The sequence below is a fragment of the Balaenoptera acutorostrata genome, chromosome 5, assembly GCF_949987535.1.
Source record: "Balaenoptera acutorostrata chromosome 5, mBalAcu1.1, whole genome shotgun sequence".
Taxonomy (NCBI): Eukaryota; Metazoa; Chordata; class Mammalia; order Artiodactyla; family Balaenopteridae; genus Balaenoptera; species Balaenoptera acutorostrata.
The window spans coordinates 124517654-124534722 of NC_080068.1; the positions used below are offsets into that span (position 1 = coordinate 124517654).

Below are 17069 nucleotides of genomic sequence, written 5' to 3' on the forward strand. Positions count from 1 at the left end.
ACCACCGGGGCAGTCCCCCTTCTACGGTTCTTAAATGTCTGTCTCATTCATTCATTCATTCTTCAAAATGTCATAAGCCCCTCCTACACGCCAGGCAGGTGTTAGGTATTTGGTACAAGAAGACCAAAATGGGAACATCAGTATTGCAGTAAGTGATAAGTGGTCCCTGTTGTAGAGCACACAGTAAGCTGTACATAAATGTGAAGAAGTTATTATAATGGAGACTTGGATTCCATATGCTTGCCAAGATAAATAATCAGCATTTAAAATAGTCTTAATCTGAATGTTGGTCCAAATGTCTTGGTGTTTGGAGGATCTGCATTTGTGGGAAGTTGGAGAGATGTAACTAAAAGGCAGTCCTGTGACTCCAGCTAAGCTCAGCTTAGGAACGGGAATGGTGCATTCAGAGAAATCTACAGGTAGAGCATACAGTGTCATCAGATCAGATTACCACTTGGGAAGTCAACATGCACTTGTTTATAGGCCAAGGGTTTCTGTAAAACAGAAAATCCACATGAAGTTAAGAGACACTTGGACACGTGTCCCTGTGAAATTGATGGACAAATTTCCCTTCTGTGGTTGTCCAGCCTTTCTTTCTTAGGTTTTAAACTCCTGAGTACAGAAATATTAATGTTGTAGTATGGCTCCCTCTTCTTGCTCTTCCTCCTTGAGCTAATCTTTAAATTTGAATCTTTAAATGCTTTATGGCATTAATTATACTGTATAAAGTTTACAGAGCCCTCAAAGACTTGGTGGAAATCAATCCTTTCCATATGGCATTATGCAATGATCAATCTTTGACCTGGTGTGACTTGTACAATACAGTGCAGACACTTAATATATGTTAAATACTAGCCAAAATCATGGTGTTTGCACTTCACTTGTTATACTTTAAAATTCAACCTAACTGGTATATTTCCTATACTATTAATTCTACCCTCTTCTTAACTGAGATCATAATACAGCACCATATGGCATTTAATCCACGGAAAGCAAACACAAATAGATATTTTCCTCCAATGATTTAAAATCCTAATACAAGTACACAAGGAACATTTTAAAAAAGAAAATAAAACCAGTATAATAGTAGCAAGTGAGGGCAAAAGAGCTAATCCTTCTAGCAGATGAGTTTTGCTCTTTTCAATGACCAAAATAGGGCAGTAACCTTTATCTCTTAAAACTGTGTTACCTCCTAAAAAATGTCCTTATGCTGCCACACCAGTCACAGCTAGCTGGATAAAATTTGTATGCTGTTTCTTAACTTCAGTGGACCAACAAATTGAAACCATTACAGAAATAATACCCTTATTTGAGGTTTTCTGATCTAAAGGGGAAATGCTTGACACACAAGAAAGTCTCAATCTTTCAATGGAACAAAACTACTGGAGCATAGAGAACAAATTTTATTCCCTGCCAAATGACTGACAGATTGTAAACTAAACCACCAATCAGGGCAGTTGATAAATTTCAACCTAAAAAAATTACACTGTCTTTTTATCAAATTAGCTTTTTCCAAGAGCGATCTTCATGGGAATACTGTTGTACAAAAACATGGTAGGAACACTCTGTCTTTGTTTTTAATGACATTGCTGGAGCCACGGTTTACAATATTTAAAAGAAAATATTCTTGTGAATAAAAACTAGATCATTCATCTTCTTTTTAAAGTTCTTTGAATTGTGAAATATAAACTGAAAACTCCACTGTGCTGCACAGCAGAGACTGGCACAGCATTGTAAATCAACTCTACTTCAATAAAAAAATTTTTTTTTTAAAGCCCCTGAAAACTTACATTGTACACGTTTTCTGAATTTCAAACCCACTGAGTGCAAAATGCTGCTACCGAGAGCTAACCCACTGTTGCCTCTCAGGTGCCTGAGCACAGACATGGCAGAAGCCCTGCAGCGCAGGACCCCTTCCCGTGCCGGCTGCCGCATGCACGCCAAAGTCTCTGCAGTGGATTTACCACTCTTTCATTGTACTGCTCACTTTCTGGGCTTTCTTTTCACACTTTCTGCATATACAGTGGATAATTTTATGTGTCTATATCGCTTCATGTCTCGTTTCTAGATGATCTTGCTACGGTTAAACCTAATCTCTCTCTGGAGGAAATAGAGCAAGAAGGAAGAACTCAGGAAAGGATTTCCTCTTTCTCAAGAGCTTGGTTTTCCAGATTCGATGATCTATCCAGTGCTAGTATCTTTTATCTTTGTCAAGGGCTTTCTTACAATAGACAAAAGCTCACTTGAGATAGGTAGGACTCCCGTTATTTCTATGGGGGGAGTGGATTGATATTCATCCTCAAGTCAGAGAAGATAGAGGTACATTCATAAATAGAGCTCAGGACTTTTTGGAGGGCAAATAGTCCATTATTCTAATTGGAAAATAATGAATGGTTTGCCTAAAATTTAATTTTCTTGTACTTATTTTCAAAAAACCAAATTTCACCCTCCACTCTATTCCATTCTCTTTTGTAGAATAATGTGGGTAACTCTACAAACGGTAACAACATTTACTATCTTTCCAGTTTTATTATTTACCTTAAAGACCCCTCAGAAGTGAATCTGGGATGAATAAGCTTCAACATCCACTCCCTGATAGAAGATACATTATTGTTTGTTCCCCACTAGTAGCGTATGATTGCTCATTTCACCAACAGCACTGAGAATTGTAATTTTTAATTCTTTAATAATTTGAGCGAGAGGAGATGGTATCTGTATGTTAGCATGCATTTCTTTTATTACTAGAGGGTTTGAAATTTTAAAATATGTTTGTTAGCCATTTGAATTTTCTTTTCTGTGAATTACCTATCCAAGCCTTTTGCTTATTTTTCTACAGGGCTCTGGAAATTTTCCCTATAAATTTGTTTGCATACTTTGGATATTAAGAATATCAATCCTCTGTAAGTTATAGTATAGAAAAAATTTTTCCCAGTTTGCCCTTCACCTTTTTTGTTTATGATCTTTTTGATGTACAGAGGTTTTAAGTTGCATGTTGTCAAACAATTTATGTTTTTGTTTTTTATCTCTTCTACTGCTTTTATATTAAAAAATCCTTTCCCACATAAACATTAAATTCATGTTCAGACTTCTCCTATTCAGATCTTTTATATTTTCATTTTCTTCATTAACTGTCATTGAGTCTCTAAGGCCTAAGGTGAACTCATGGTTATTCCTAGGGAAGACCTGAGCCCAGAAAGAACCCAACAGACTCAGAATCAGAGTTGAGAGTAGATCTTGGGCAGATGGCAGAAGAGACATCCTGAGTCTCTTATGGGACCTAAACAAATGAACATTAATCAAACTGGTTTCCTTGGTAGAATTATGGGTTGATTTGAACATATACAAGTTTATTATATTATCAGGGGGGGAAAATTCCATAACATATACAGTATTTTGAAATCCCAATGCCATGCATGTAGCTATGGGTTACTTCAATGCCACAGTGGGTAGGGTTCATGAATCATTATAACCCAACAGGTTATTTTACCTGGGGACTAGAAATGAGATGATGGAAAAAGGAAGCAGCAGAAGTGGGTGGGGGTATTTTTGCTCCTTGCTAGATGGAGATGGGTGAGTGTTGAGTGAAGAATGAAGGAAGCCTTGGAGAGAAAGAAAGAGGAACTGGGGCTTTTTTTGGGGGGGGGCATTCCAGAATAAAGTTCTTATATACATTTATTGGGTGAAGATTCCAAATCAAAGATTTTAACTAATATTCCTTTTATAGCATAAAACAGACAAAACCAGAAATACCTGCAAAGTTCTAAATCTCCTTTCAGTTCCGAATACATTTTTGTTGTTGCTGTTTCCTAGTAGTTGACTGATAGCAAATTTATTATTAATTGACACCTCATACATTGTAACCTACACATCCATTTATTTAAAATCAACATGCAAGAAGATATTCACTCTGCAAGACAGTTTGGTTAACAGCAGCACATCTGTAGATGAGCTATCTCTGCTAATATGACACTTTCAACGCAATGATAAAGAACCAGTGACAACCGAAATCAATTCTCTCCGCTCAGGTGCTAAAGAGGAGAGATGCCTGTTGTGTAAGATCTGTGAATAAATGTCCAGACAGTTTTCTAAAAACAGTTTAATATCAATCTTATGCAAAACTATCTTTTTCTTCCAATACAGCAAAACTTCAACTAGCAAGAATGCTCTGAGAGGAGGGCAGTTAAGCCAATTCATTTACCTTGTAACTGACAATTCCTTGAAAAGTTATTTTACTTCAAGATTTACTGAGAATCTTCACATTTCACTATCTTATTAAGTAGAGGGGAGATCTGTCATTAATGGCTGGCTATAATCTTGTGAACACTACAATATGGAAGTTCTCTACATTGTGGTAGAACTGTGTATGTGTGTGTGTACACACATAGAAACACAGAAAGAGAGAGAGAGAGAGAGAGAGAGAGAGAGAGAGAGAGAGAGAGACTCCCCCGTCCTCATTTGCTACTAGGGTACAAACTTTGGCCTAGGTTCCACTGGTCAGAGGCACATGGGCAGACCTCTGACTTGGAAGGGGCCTTTTATAACAGGCAGCACTCAGGGCATCCTTTCTGCTAGGGGGGAGCTGGCCATCTGCAGCAGAGGCAGAATTGTTCTGTTTGGGCCACAGAAACTCCCTTACCAGGTCAGTTCTGGGCCTGGTTCTGGGCAAGCTTTCTGCAAGCACAGCTTAGATAAGCTTGTTCCTCCACCTCTCCTAATGATTCTGTGAGCCTCCTAATATCCTTAACTAAATTTTTTTCTGTTTAAATTGGCTATGGTCTACCACTAAGAACGAGAACCAGCACAATACACATGAAATGTCTTTGATGACTAAGAACTGAACTTGTTTAAGAGCCATCATTCTGAGAATGAATTTTCAAATGCAGAAATGTGATTAGCTAATACTTATTGAGCAATCACCATGTACTATGCCTGTGCTAATTACTTTACTTGCATTAGCTCATGTAATCCTTAAAACAACTGCAACAGTAGTTGTCCTCACTACCAACAAGCAGAACGAAGTTTAGACTGATCAAGTGACTTGCCCTGTCACACAGAGAAGACAAGTCAGGACTTGAACTCTTGCAAGTTGGCTCCAGGGCCTGCCCTCTTGTGCACCATGTCACACTGCAGGAAGGACAGAAGATTCCATAGATTGACCAGTTCACGAAACCAGATCTATTCCCGACAACAGCTTACTTCTTCGTGATTTAAAGCACAAAAATTTAAGTTATATACAATATGTATATGCGATTAGATTCTGGATAACTGAGATTTTTATTATAAGTGAAACGTCCTAACTACAATTTACATGAATTATTTCAAAGGCCCATACAAGTAGCAAACACATAATACATAACTGTTCTATCTGCAGTAACCAGAGTAAAAAAGTAATCATAATTTTTTTTTTTTTTGGCAACTGCATAAAATTCCATAGCTGTGTGATCTTAGACACGTCATTTAAGCTTGGTGAACCTCGGTTTCCTTATAGAATAGAAATCTCATCATCGAACACCTATTTTATATGTGAAATGGATAATAACAAAGGCTTATTGCAAGATTAACATGCGAATGTAAGTAACAGTGCCTTACAAAAATGTTTACAAGTAACAGATTTTATTATCATTAACCGCATTTTAATGAGCAGTTTACAAAGTTCTTTTGCATATCTTAATCCACTGAAATCCCACCAAGACCCTGAGACAGATAAGAGGTATTATTCTCCTTTTATATGAGGAAAATGAAATTTAAAGAAGTTTTACGACTTATCCAAGGTCCAAAAATGGATAAAAAGTGGAAAGGATCGGAGCTAGATACTTGACTCACAACTTTACCATGATACTTCATTTAATCTCTTTCATGAAGTAAAATAAATCTTCTTATCAATAACGTCTATTACGGCTATTATTTTAAAATCTTTCCTGGGATTATGGCATAGTTGATATTACATGTTTATTCTAATATGGAGCTGGACGAAAGTAGGCCACTCACCTTTTTGACTTCATACTTAATAGCAAGTTTGACACGACTCAGTGAAGCTTTATGCCTGTGCATCTCCAGAGGCTCTGCCGATTCCAGATCTCCATTCAGAATGGCTTCTACCTCTTCCGAGTCTCGGCAAAGATCCAGCACACCCACTACGAAGTCTTTGCATTGCATGGAGAGCTTGCGATAGTCATTCTAAGGCCAAGAGGTTTAGAGTTTAATACAGAGAATGTGCTTTAATTCAATGGAAAGTGTTTAGGGGTTTTGTGAATTAGAAAAAGTCTCCCTACCTCTGGGTAGGAAGTTGCAGCCCCCAGGTGGATGCTAGTTTTGTTCAGTTCGATACCGGCTGGATTTGCTCCCACCTACCCCCTTAGCCAGCACCTTCTACAACCTGTACAACCATGCGAGACAGTTCTGAAAATGGTGTGCATGTCAGTGACTGATCTATATTAAGAGATGTTGGCTAAATGCTAATGCTGAAAGACCAAAGAATCGAAAGAATCTTTCTTGTACAGATGAACAATAGTTTTCTTAAAACTCAAACAAAACCATTTCTACAGTGAAAGTTCTTTAAATTAAGTGGCAATTTGGCATAGAAGATTGACTATGTATGAAAATGGCCTGTCTGGTTTACTATCCATTGCCTCATTGGAGACAGTGCTTCTCAAACTGTAGTCCTCGGACCAGCAGCCTCAGTAGCACCTGGACATGTGTTAGGAGTGTAAATGCTCAGATCCCACCCCAGGTGTCCTGATTAGAAACTGACAATGAGGGCCCGCATCTGTGTTAACACACTCTCCAGGTGTTTCTGATACACATTTGTGTTTGAGAATGATGGTTCATAGTGAAGGCAAAGAGAAGGATAGGTACCAACGTGGAGGGTATTTTTTCTTGTTTGTCTGAAGGGCACATTATAATGTCCTGCAGAGCTTCTAGAGAGAGAGAAATGTCTGATTAAATGTAATTGAATTCTCAAGGGTTGCAGAATATCAATACCTGAGAGAAAAATTTTCAGGCTACTGGAACTAACACCTTGCTAAAAATAATCTGTGAATCTTTAATTTCATTAGCATATTTATATAGTGCCATGGACTGGTATGAGGAAGTCAGCTGTCAGCATTCCCTGTTACCTACTGAATGGAGCTCTATTTCTAGCCCATTGATTCCAGTCTAGGTGTCAATGACCATCTCTTGGGAAAGGGCCTTACTTTTGCAACCCCCAGCTCCACTTCTACGGCTTTCACTAAAATTTTAGCCCATTAAGAAAATTAATCAGATGATAACCTAATTTGGTGCACTTGAGGAAAATAGAATCCCTCATTCCAACATGTCCTGAGATACTGTATATGTCTAATAACTGAGTAACATTTAGCACAGCAGAATTTCTGGGCTTCCAAAAATCATACTTTAAAAATGACATGAAGAATTTCAATTTTTTTCCCCTTAAATGATTAATTAACTTGATTTGATGGGCAAAAATCATGTCACCAACTAAAATAAACAAGAAGAGGAGAGACGGTTTAAAGGCTACACAGACTAGAATAGTTTCCATTTCAGATATCAGAAATCCAGATAAAGAACAGTTGCAGTTAATCCTTTTCCCCTCATAAGGGAACAGATAAAATGAATAAAAACTTCAATCTTTGGTTTCCATTCAAGTTGGTACCATGCAACTGATAAAATTAATAAAATGTTCAGTCTCTGGTTTCTATGCAGAGTGTCAGTTAAATATCCATCTGCCTTCCATTCCTGAAAGACTAATGAAATATTTTATTATAGCATCCAGAAGAAGTGTTACCCATGTCTGTTTCCATATAAAGCTCCCCTTTTAATACAATTTTTTAGATGAAATTTCCTCATGTTACTCGTCAGTTCAGACTGTTCTGTAAGATTTGGTACAACACAGGATGGCCAATTCTCCATTGATCAGAAATAAAAGAGACTATTTTCTATTCTTGAAGAAAACATAGGAACCAATTTTGCAGTAATACCTGAATAATAAATCATTATTTTTAAAAATTATAATCTGTAAAATTATCCAATCTTAAGGAAAGCTTTGTGGCTTTTTCATATCCACTAAAAGATCAGTCAAAAAGCAAAAAACAGGTAACCAAGTTGCAAGGACAACACTGTTTTCATAACAATTTAAACATTTCCTGCTGGAAGAAGTCTGCTATCCAAGTACAGAAAATAATCAGAGCTGGAGGTAATAGCGATTTCTTCTACTGGGGTTGTGGGATACCATTTGCTAATATATGCAGAGCTCTCAGGGAAAGATGGAGAGCACCACTAAAGATGGCCTTTCCTCAGTTGCAAAAGGAACTATCTAAAGTCTGAATTGCAACATGAGCTGACTCTGTCAGTTCTACCATGAGGTCCTGTCTCATGTTGCTTCACAACTCAGACCGTTTATCTGGTCTGAATTTTCTAATGACACTGTCTTAATTTCGTTTTGCTTGATCATCTTCACTGTGCCGCTTTTCCATTACCATGGCCCTCCACAAAGTTACCAGATGGATCTGCAGCCCACTTTACAGAGCAGGAACTCAAAACCTGGAAGACGTGCTCAAGCCAGAGGAAGAACAACGAAGCTCGGGCCTCATCACAACCTGTCTACAGGCTTCAGCAGGTTTTTAATGTGTATGGTTTAATCATCATTCTAATCCCTTTTTATCCTTAACAGGAAAACTGAAATTCAGCTCTAAGCAGGCGTGGTTCTGTCAGATCCTTTCCCTAATAATAAAAGAGGCAGGATAGTGTAGTGATTAAAAGGATAAATCTGAAACCAGACTTCCTAGGTTCAAACACTGCTTCTACCACTTACTGCTTCTACCACTGTGTGATCTTATAGAAGTTACTTAGCCTCTCTGATGAGAATAAGCCTATCTAATATTGCTACTATGAGGATTAAATGCTTTGAGTATGCTTGGTACACATCAAATACTATAGAAGTGCTTCAGTGTTACCAGGTACAGCATGTTACATAGAATAGCTAGGACTGGGACCCAAGGCACCCAAATCTAGGCTTAGCAGATGGGACCTTGGCTACAGTCTTTGTTTTCTCATTTGTAAAATGAGAGGTGTGTATAGTCAGATGATTCCTAGAGTATTTTCCTGCTATGAAATGCTATCTTGCTTTTGGATTACATTCATTTTCCTCTTCCTTACAGTCCTACTGTGATTTAGGTTGAAATTGTTTTTCTGCTTTAAAGAGGGGAAATTTGAGGCATGGAGAAAACAAATGGTTTTTTTTTTTTTGCAAAAAAAAAGTGCATCATTGATTCAGAATTAGGAAATTAGTAAATTTCAGTTTAATAAATGTCCAGCTTCCTTGCCACTGACATTTGAAGGATTAGACATGGAATCCATCCTGTCCAATATTCTGTTTCTCAAAATAGCTTCAGATAGCATTTGCACATCGAAAATACTTCTTTAATAACCTGTCACCAAGCTGTCCTCCATTAATCTATCTATATCTATATCCTAGAATGTTCAACCCTTGGGGTAATGACCTTCACATGTTTTCGGCACCATGCCTCCTGCACTCTTCAAGGAACTTTGAAAACTGCACAGTGGCTGAGAACCTTCCGTGAAGCACCTAAGTGATGGCAGTTTGAGGGATGAGAAACTGGACCTTACAGGCCATTGATAAGATAAAATAGTCATACGTGTCTGAAACGGAAAAAAAATCACGTCTTTTTCACTAGGGAACACGTTGTCTTTTTTTTTTTTTCATTTCAAGGCCAGTACTTTGAGCTCAAAGCCTCTATGGAAAGAATATAGTGAACACCATGGAATAGGGCAAATTAAGTGACCCTGCCACAGAAATAAGCTTCACTTCCTGCCCTTTCAGAGCTCTGAGTCTCTGGGTCAGTGCTGTGAAAGCACTATTTTCTCTGTCTGTCTAAAGCCCTGACAGGTGGACATGAGTGTGGGATGAGAAGGCAAAGAGGTGAAAGGAAGGCAGATAAGAAAAGAATAACAAGGACAAGTGAGAATGGGAAAGAAAAGGAACATTTAGTCAGAGGAGAGAGATCTGTAGTCCTTAGAGACTGTAACTTCCAAAGAAGTGTCTGTATTTTGGCTCAGAGATGGTTATGCTACACGACTGCTTTCCATATAATTCAGAAAAAGGAACTGTGAGATTTAGATGATTTTTGCATACCCTTAGATATTTGGCAGCTTTATGGATGCCTTCTTAAACTCAGTTGTGTTTTCTCCTCTTTTTGCCTCTTCACTTATAATAGTTTCCCACCTTTGAAAGGTTATCAGAGGTGACTCTTTATGTCAGGGTAAAGGAGATTCCAAGTATTATCAATATGGGTTTAGCTGGCTTCAAGGGGAAAACTATGAATAACAAATTTTCTTAACATTGCTTCACTGAGACTACTTCTCTGGACAGAATTGCATACATCACCATCTTTCGGAAATTATTAAAACATAATCTAACCACAAAGCTACAGTAATCAAGACAGTATGGTACTGGCACAGAAACAGAAATAGAGATCAATGGTACAGGATAGAAAGCCCAGAGATAAACCCACGCACATATGGGCACGTAATTTACAACAAAGGAGGCAAGAACATACATGGAGAAAAGACAGCCTCTTCAATAAGTGGTGCTGGGAAAACTGGACAGCTACATGTAAAAGAATGAAATTAGAACACTACCTAACACCATACACAAAAATAAACTCCAAATGGATTAAAGACTTAAATGTAAGACCAGACACTATAAAACTTTTAGCGGAAAACATAGGAAAAACACTCTTTGACATAAACCACAGCAAGATCTTTTCTGATCCACCTCCTAGAGTAACAGAAATAAAAATGAAAATTAACAAATGGGACCTAATGAAACTTAAAAGCTTTTGCACAGCAAAGGAAACCATAAACAAGACAAAAGGACAACCCCTCAGAATGGGAGAAAATATTTGCAAATGAAACAACAGACAAAGGATTAATCTCCAAAATACACAAACAGCTCATGGAGCTCAATATCAAAAAATACCCAAACAATCCAGTTAAAAAACGGGCAGAAGACCTACATAGACATTTCACCAAGGAAGACATACAGATGTCCAAGAGACACGTGAAAAGATGCTCAACATCACTAATTATTAGAGAAATGCAAATCAAAACTACAATGTAGTATCAACTCACACCGGTCAGAATGGCCATTATCAAAAAATCTAGAAACAATAAATGCTGGAAAGGGTGTGGTAAAAAGGGACCCCTCCTACACTGTTGGTGGGAATGTAAATTGATACAACCACTATGGAAAACAGTAGGGAGGTTCCTTAAAAAACTAAAAATAGAACTACCATATGACCCAGCAATCCCACTACTGGGCATATACCCTGAAAAAACCGTAATTCAAAAAGAGACATGCACCACAATGTTCACTGCAGCTCTATTTACAATAGCCAGGACATGGAACCAACCTAAATGTCCATCGACAGATGAATGGATAAAGAAGATGTGGCACATATATACAATGGAATATTACTCAGCCATAAAAAGAAACAAAATTGAGTTATTTGTAGTGAGGTGGATGGACCTAGAGTCTGTCATACAGAGTGAAGGAAGTCAGAAAGAGAAAAACAAATACCGTACGCTAATGCATATGTATGGAATCTAAAAAAAAAAAAAAAAAAAAAGGTACTGATGAATCCAGTTGCAGGGCAGGAATAAAGAGGTAGACAAACAGAATGGGTTTGAGGACGTGGGGTGGGAGAGCAAAGTTGGGGCGAAGTGAGAGTAGCCTCAACATATATACACTACTGAATGTAAAATAGTTGGCTGGTGGGAAGCAGCAGCATAGCATAGGGAGATCGGCTTGGTGCTTTGCAATGACCTAGAGGGGTGGGATAGGGAGGATGGGAGGGAGGCTCAAGAGGGAGGGGACATGGCGACATGTGTATGCATATGGCTGATTCGCTTTGTTGTGCAACAGAAACTAAGAAAGTATTGTGAAGCAATTATACTCCAATAAATATATATTAAAAAACAAAAAACATAATCTAGAACATTCCCTTTTGTAGAACCTCTTCTACAGACTTTCAGTATATATCAAGCAAAACGCTTAAAAACAAGGTTTGAGTGACACTTGGAATAGTGAATTAACAAATTTAGAATTATACTTTTTATTACTAAGTTGAAATAAAGTGACATTTAGACTTTGAACACTTTTCTATTCTCTTCAAACAGAATTTGAAGTTTTAAATTTGCTCTACCTGAGTTCTGTCAAAAAAATGATAATTCATTTTAGGTACAAGGAAATAAATCTTTTCAAATACCACATAATGAATCTTTTCAACGGGAGTAGATATAGGTGATATTTATTTTCTTCTTTTTATTTTCCCACATTTTCCAATTTTTTTACTATAAATATGTGTAGCTTTTATATTAGAAAAGAATGCAATGGAATAACAAATAAAATTATTTGTTATCTAAGGCCAGATCTCCAGAAGGACAAGATGAGTGTTGATGGATGTCGAGGGAATTTGGTGCATACAGAAGGGAAAAACCCCCCACAAAACTTTCCTACCATTTTCTTTCAACTACTTCCCTTGAATTATATTGCTAGTTGCATTTGTGTAACACTTAAGTGTGAAAGACTGCAATAATATCTGAGAAGCAGAATCATCACTTTGTCTGTGATCTGATACCACAACACTAAATTAAAAAGATTAACTCAACATACAGAAAATAATTCAAGGAATTTATGCCTAGAATCATTCTCTTAGGTGGATAACGGGAGGCAAGAACCTGCTGAAAAACAGTCTGACTTTCACCTGATCTACGAAATCTCCTTTTGCCCCAGATTTAATAGGTAGAACCATCCAAAATGCACAGCAGGCTGTAACAATTAAATTTTAAAAATGTTCCACTATTAATGTATAGTTTTTATAAAAATAAATAATTCTGCTTGACTGGAGTTGATGTCCAGAAAAAAGTTCACTCATAAAAAAACAAAAAAATCTATTAAAGCAAATCAATCTGCTGTCCTTATATTTCTGGGTTGACCTCATGTCTATGGCTCACCATTTTGAATATTGTGGATTTCACTTGTGGATTTCAGGTACAGCCATTTTTGTCACAAATAAAATGACTTTAGTCATTCACTTAAAATTTTATATTAGCCTTTTGACTTTCAGTCTAAAGAGATATACAAAGGGCTTCCCTGGTGGCGCAGTGGTTAAGAATCCGCCTGCCAATGCAGGAGACACGGGTTTGAGTCCTGGTCCGGGAAGCTCCCACATGCTTTGGAGCAACCAAGCCCGTGTGCCACAACTACTGACCTGCACTCTAGAGCCTGCGAGCCACAACTACTGGAGCCCGTGCGCCTGAGAGCCCGTGCTCCGCAACAAGAGAAGCCACCACAATGAGAAGTCCGCGCACCACAACGAAGAGTAGCCCCCGCTCGCCGCAACTAGAGAAAAGCCCACGCATGGCAAGAAAGACCCAATGCAGCCAAAAATAAAATAAATTTTCAAAAAAGATATACAAATGTTTGGCCCAATAAACAGTGCATGCAAAACTAATACTATTTCTGTATTGGGTGCCACCAGACAATCAACTACAAAAGAGGAAGAATTTGGAAGGGAGACGATCGCACCACATCCCTCCTTCAACAAAAGAGAAGTCTCGTGTACGACTTAACGCTTATCCAGAACACAGAGCAGCACCGTAATTACAGCTCTCTGATCTAGCATATACCCATCCTCAGAGCGAATTTATCACAGCTCCGTGGTGAGAAAGGAAAATCAGCAGGTCGTTTGTGAACGACGCTCCCAGTCCCTCGCGGTTTTAAATCCACTGGGCGAAACTGATTCGGGAGCAAACTACGGAAGGCGCCTGGTGGCAGCCCGGAAGGGGAAGAGCGCGCAGGGCAGCCGGGGTGGAGCGCACAGCTTACCTTGAACTCCTTCTCTATGTTGGCTAGCTTGGCCAGCTCGTTGCTGAGCTCCAGGGCGGTGAGCACGGGGTCCTCGCTGGACAAGGACAGATACGCTGGGCTGGCCAGCCCCTTGTAGGCATTGATCCTCGAGCGCGAGTGGCTGAAGGAGTCGTGCCTCTGCTTCTCCGTGCAGTCCCCGCACTTGCAGAAATAGTCGTGCGGCCGCTCGATCCTGGCGCCCTTCATCAGCAGCATGTGCACCACCTCGTACTTCTGGCAGTGCGCCGCCAGGATGATGGGGGTGATGTCGGGGGAGAAGCGCGTGCCGTCCTCGTCGTAGGCGTAGAAGTCGTCGTCCTGCAGCTCCTGCTCACAGGGGCTCAGGGTGAGGCGCTTGCTGGCCGCGAAACCCGGGTGGTTGAGGATGGCCTCCACGATGCGCACGTAGCCCTTGCTGATGGCGAGCAGCAGGGCGTCGCCGATGCGCGCCAGGTTCTCCTTCTTGAGCAGCAGCTCGGTCACCTCCAGGTGCTCATTGCCCACCGCCAGCTGCAGCGCGTTCTGGCCCATGTAGTCCACGCAGTTGACGTTCAGCGTCCTGGACTCCTCCAGCATCTTGCGCACCACCGGGATGTTGCCGTACTCGGCGGCGTCAAGGAAGCGCTCCTCCTCGGCGGTGAGGCTGGTGCCCCGATCGTTGAACATGAAGGCCGGGCCCCGCACAGCCTGGCGCCGGCCCTTCTCGCGCATCACCGTCTTGCGCCTCAGGGAAGGGCTTTCCTCCATTGACCTAATCAGCAACAGCAATAAGAAACAAACAAACAAACAAACAAATCCAGATGTATAATATTAGGGCATATTGCTTCCTCCCAGATGTCGGGCCATTTCTGGAGTACACAGCATCCACCGCGCACATCTGTGGCCCGAGGACAGCCAGGTCCGTTGCTGACGCCCGCCTGAAATTTACACCTGTACCTAACACGGGCTGCTAGAACCCAGAGAGGGGCCGGAAGCCCTTCAGAACAAGAGTTCCTGTTCCGTAGAAAATGACATTCACAAGGAATAATAATATAAATGATTTCCAGACACCCCGCGTCTCCCTTGCGACCCTGGCAAAGATGGGACTCATCATACCTTGTGGAAATAACCTTACTACTGCTCTTAAAAGTCTTGAAAATAGGGGCGAGCAGGTACCTGGCACCAAAGCACTAGGCTTGAAGGCTAAAGAAATTAAAGTTTTCAAGAATTAGGCCAGAACAATCCTCTCAAGTCACTGCATATTTTTAACTAAATAAAATCATTGACACACACACACAGCCCAGTATTTAGGCCAATAATTATCTTTCAGGATCTTAGATTTGCTATTTTTTTCTCTTAAGGATATCCCACTCCACTCCCCCACCCCTCCAAAAAACTTTCAAGATTCATTTTTTGCAATAACACAGACAAGATTTAGCAATTATAAAATGAGAATATCAATCTAGATTTATTTTTTTGAAAATAACTGTGTAATGAGTTGTTTAATTACCAATATTATATAGTTACCTCTTTGAACTAAAAGGATATGGTATGATTTACGGTTTAAAAATCACTAGTATTACTTTATGAATAAAGCAACTAACGTTGACAAAATAGCATTCACAGAGTCAGGGGTTGAAAACTAACTAGAGAGGCATTGTCCTCTGCGGGGGGCCTGGAGGTTGGCATTAGGGAGCATCTCCAGCAGGTGAACTCAGAGGTGGGTAGCAGTGTCTCCTCAGTTCTCAGCTCTGTGGGCCCCAAATTAAGAAAGGAGCACTGAAGCCACTGGCAGAGGTTTCCCAGATAGAGACCAAGGAAATGTGGCCAGGCAAACCTACAGAGGTAAGGAAACCAAAGAAGTCCCCCAACAAGCTTGTAAACTTGTCCAAGGGCAGAGGGTGCTGCGACTGGCCCCCCATTCTAACGGCTCAACTAGTGTCAGGTGATCAACTTGAAAAAATTAAATGTAGTATTTATATATACACACACATTTATATGAATATACTTATATATACACATATGTACACACACATGTATCTATGTGTAGGAATTTCTAGAAAGCAATACAAGTAGCCTTTCATTGTATTTATACCTGGGGCTCTGGGGAGTGGAACTGAGGAGCCACAGGGGAAGGGAGATTCTTACTTTTCACTTACAGCTTTTACACATTTTGAATAGCTTTAACCATAGTTTGAATATTTTTATTAAAAATAAAATTTATGTTTAAATTTAAAAAAATCTTAATCCCATAGTTGACAAAAATTTTTTAAATATAGGTACATATTACATTATACATAACCATTACACTATAATCTTTCTGAAGCTAAATAAATGCCATATGTTTGACTATTATTAGTAGGTGTGGTGTGTAGAATAGTGTGTGGAGTGAGGTGTGTAAAGTGTGTGGTGTGTGTGTGGGAAACAAGGAGGTGCAAGTCTGGTTGGGGGCGTGTGTTTTGTGTGTGTGTTTTTGTGTTGTGTGTGCGTGTCTTTGTTTGTAGAATGATGATTTTTTAGGTGAACAAGAACTGGGAAATAGCATTCACTGAACTGCATAGAAGAGACCTTGCTTCAAGATCAAACTCTATGACAAGGGTCTTTAAAAATCTTAAAAATACTGTCATTGTAATAAGTTGACATACTTATTACATTAGTAGTACTGACTTCATTAGATTAAATATTACTATTAGGCTACAAACCGGTACTCTTCAAATGGCTAGAACTTCCATATTGTATAAATGATGAAATTTGTGCTTACCATTGATAATATATTGACGTTATTTATGACTACAGAATATATATGCAGAATATGTAAGTCTGCAGAATTCCAGTCTATCTCAGATGGGTTATCTTTGGGGAAATAAACTCATTATTCAAGTGTCACATCTTAATGGAATAGGGCTTTTTATCTAATGATTTGCTACCTACAAAGAAAATCACTCATAAAAACCCTACTTTTTCTCCCAAAAGAGAGTGATCTGAAAATACCAGAAAATGATTCTTTCATAAATTTTTTCTTTGCATTTCTTAGTATTTTAAAGTTTTTTTTTCTTAGTATCTCTTCTTCTTTTGGAACCTATACCTCCATTTTGTGTATTTGAGCTGAAATGTGGGGTTTTAGTACTATACAACACAAGTCACATGAGCCATTTTGATTTTG

General features: G+C 39.2%; 1 protein-coding gene across 4 annotated transcripts in view; it reads right to left on the minus strand.

Annotated features, from left to right (window-relative positions):
• The window catches only part of TRPC3 (transient receptor potential cation channel subfamily C member 3), a 78686-nt gene that overhangs the window by 44564 nt on the left and 17053 nt on the right, over positions 1–17069 (minus strand). For all 4 annotated transcript variants that reach the window (XM_028164020.2, XM_007172398.2, XM_057547509.1 and 1 more), the window contains exons 2-3: positions 13907–14678; positions 5989–6177 (exon numbers count right to left, since the gene is read on the minus strand). In XM_028164020.2, coding sequence (XP_028019821.2) covers positions 5989–6177; positions 13907–14678 — 961 coding nt within the window. The remainder of the gene's footprint in view (positions 1–5988; positions 6178–13906; positions 14679–17069) is intronic.